This window comes from Diaporthe amygdali (assembly GCF_026229845.1).
Source record: "Diaporthe amygdali strain CAA958 chromosome Unknown NODE_179_length_1276_cov_98_453711, whole genome shotgun sequence".
Taxonomy (NCBI): Eukaryota; Fungi; Ascomycota; class Sordariomycetes; order Diaporthales; family Diaporthaceae; genus Diaporthe; species Diaporthe amygdali.
Window position 1 is genome coordinate 1 of NW_026517199.1, and position 1,276 is coordinate 1,276.

Sequence of the window (1,276 nt, forward strand, 5' to 3'; positions counted from 1 at the left end):
AAGCAAACAAGGCCACGAACGCGGCCGTAGCAAGCGCCTGCCACCAGCCGGCCACCCCATTCAAGTGCCTCGGGCCACCTGAAGTATTTGGCGGCTGTGAGCCGCCACTGGCCGTGGTGCCGTTGGGCAGGGTTCCGTTGATAAGGATAGTTTCGGTACCATCGACGTCACCAATGCAGACCACGCTGCGGTTGAGGGAGCTGTAGCTCCCGTTGCCGATGATGCTCAGGATATAGGCTTGGTCGTTATTGTCGTCACAGCCGCATACCTGGTAGGGTTCACAGCCGCAGATTGCCGGCTTGACTTCATCGCGGTCCGATGTCTGGTTGTGGTAGTTCCACGGGTAGTCGTACGGATACAAGTACGGTGCATGTTGCCATACGCCCGGCCAGAAGGCCACACTCACGAGCACAAATGGGACAATTCCACCGCTCGAGCGCGAGCCCGCGCGGTAGGGGACCGTTGTTCCGCCGCCGTAGAAGCGCCCGCCGCCGTATGCAGGCGCCACACCTGAGCCGGTTGTTGTTCTACCGCCGGAAGACGAGGACGGGGACGAGGACGAGGCACCGCGACCACTACCAAACATAATTGATTTAGTTGATTTTCGATATTTGAAGGCTTCTTATCGCCTTGCCATGGATGAAACCTTCTTTGCCTTATCATGGAGATCGTCGGTCGAGTCGGCTAGCTTACCCTGATGAGCCACTTGAGGACCCTGACTTGGAGGACGAAGTGCTTCCTCCCCTTCCGTGTGAGCCGCCGCCGCCGCGGCGCTTCCACATATCGGCGTCGATTGCTGCATCAAAATGATGATGGTCGAGGTCTGTTAGGTTACCGAAGGATGATAGCAGGCTGGTGCTCTGGGAAACAGCAACAGCCGTCATAGTTGGTTGCAGGGCTGCGCCGGTCGCCATGATCGAACTGAGCTTCATGATTCTTTTATTGACGGCTTTGGAGATAAAATTTTGATGGCTTGTGATTTATGCACAAAGACTTCAAGTTTGTGGATGGGAAAATTCAGACAAACAAAAGCCGCCGGAAAGCCCTGGGAGGTAGCCTTATATAGCCATCATGTGGATGTGGAATACTGGAACCCTGCTCCTAGCAAGCCAGTCACGCGCTTGAAGTTTACGATGCTAGTATGTATCCTATAGACCGGTCCTGGATGATGATACCATGCTGGAAAGCCAGGCAGCCGGGAGGCCAAAAATCAGCCAGACCTCGAGTACCGCCCGGCCACAGCCTCGACTCGCCACTCTGGCCAGTAATAGCGGAC

At 55.9% G+C, this 1,276-nt stretch overlaps 1 protein-coding gene across 1 annotated transcript; it reads right to left on the reverse strand.

The window, feature by feature from the left end:
• J7T55_005403 (uncharacterized protein) lies at window positions 1-932 on the reverse strand (the record flags this gene model as incomplete). Its single annotated transcript, XM_053136400.1, has 2 exons — window positions 1-575; window positions 694-932. Coding segments are annotated over 2 exons (814 nt in total), but the record flags the coding sequence as incomplete, so codon positions are not given.
• Window positions 933-1,276: the final 344 nt, after the last annotated feature.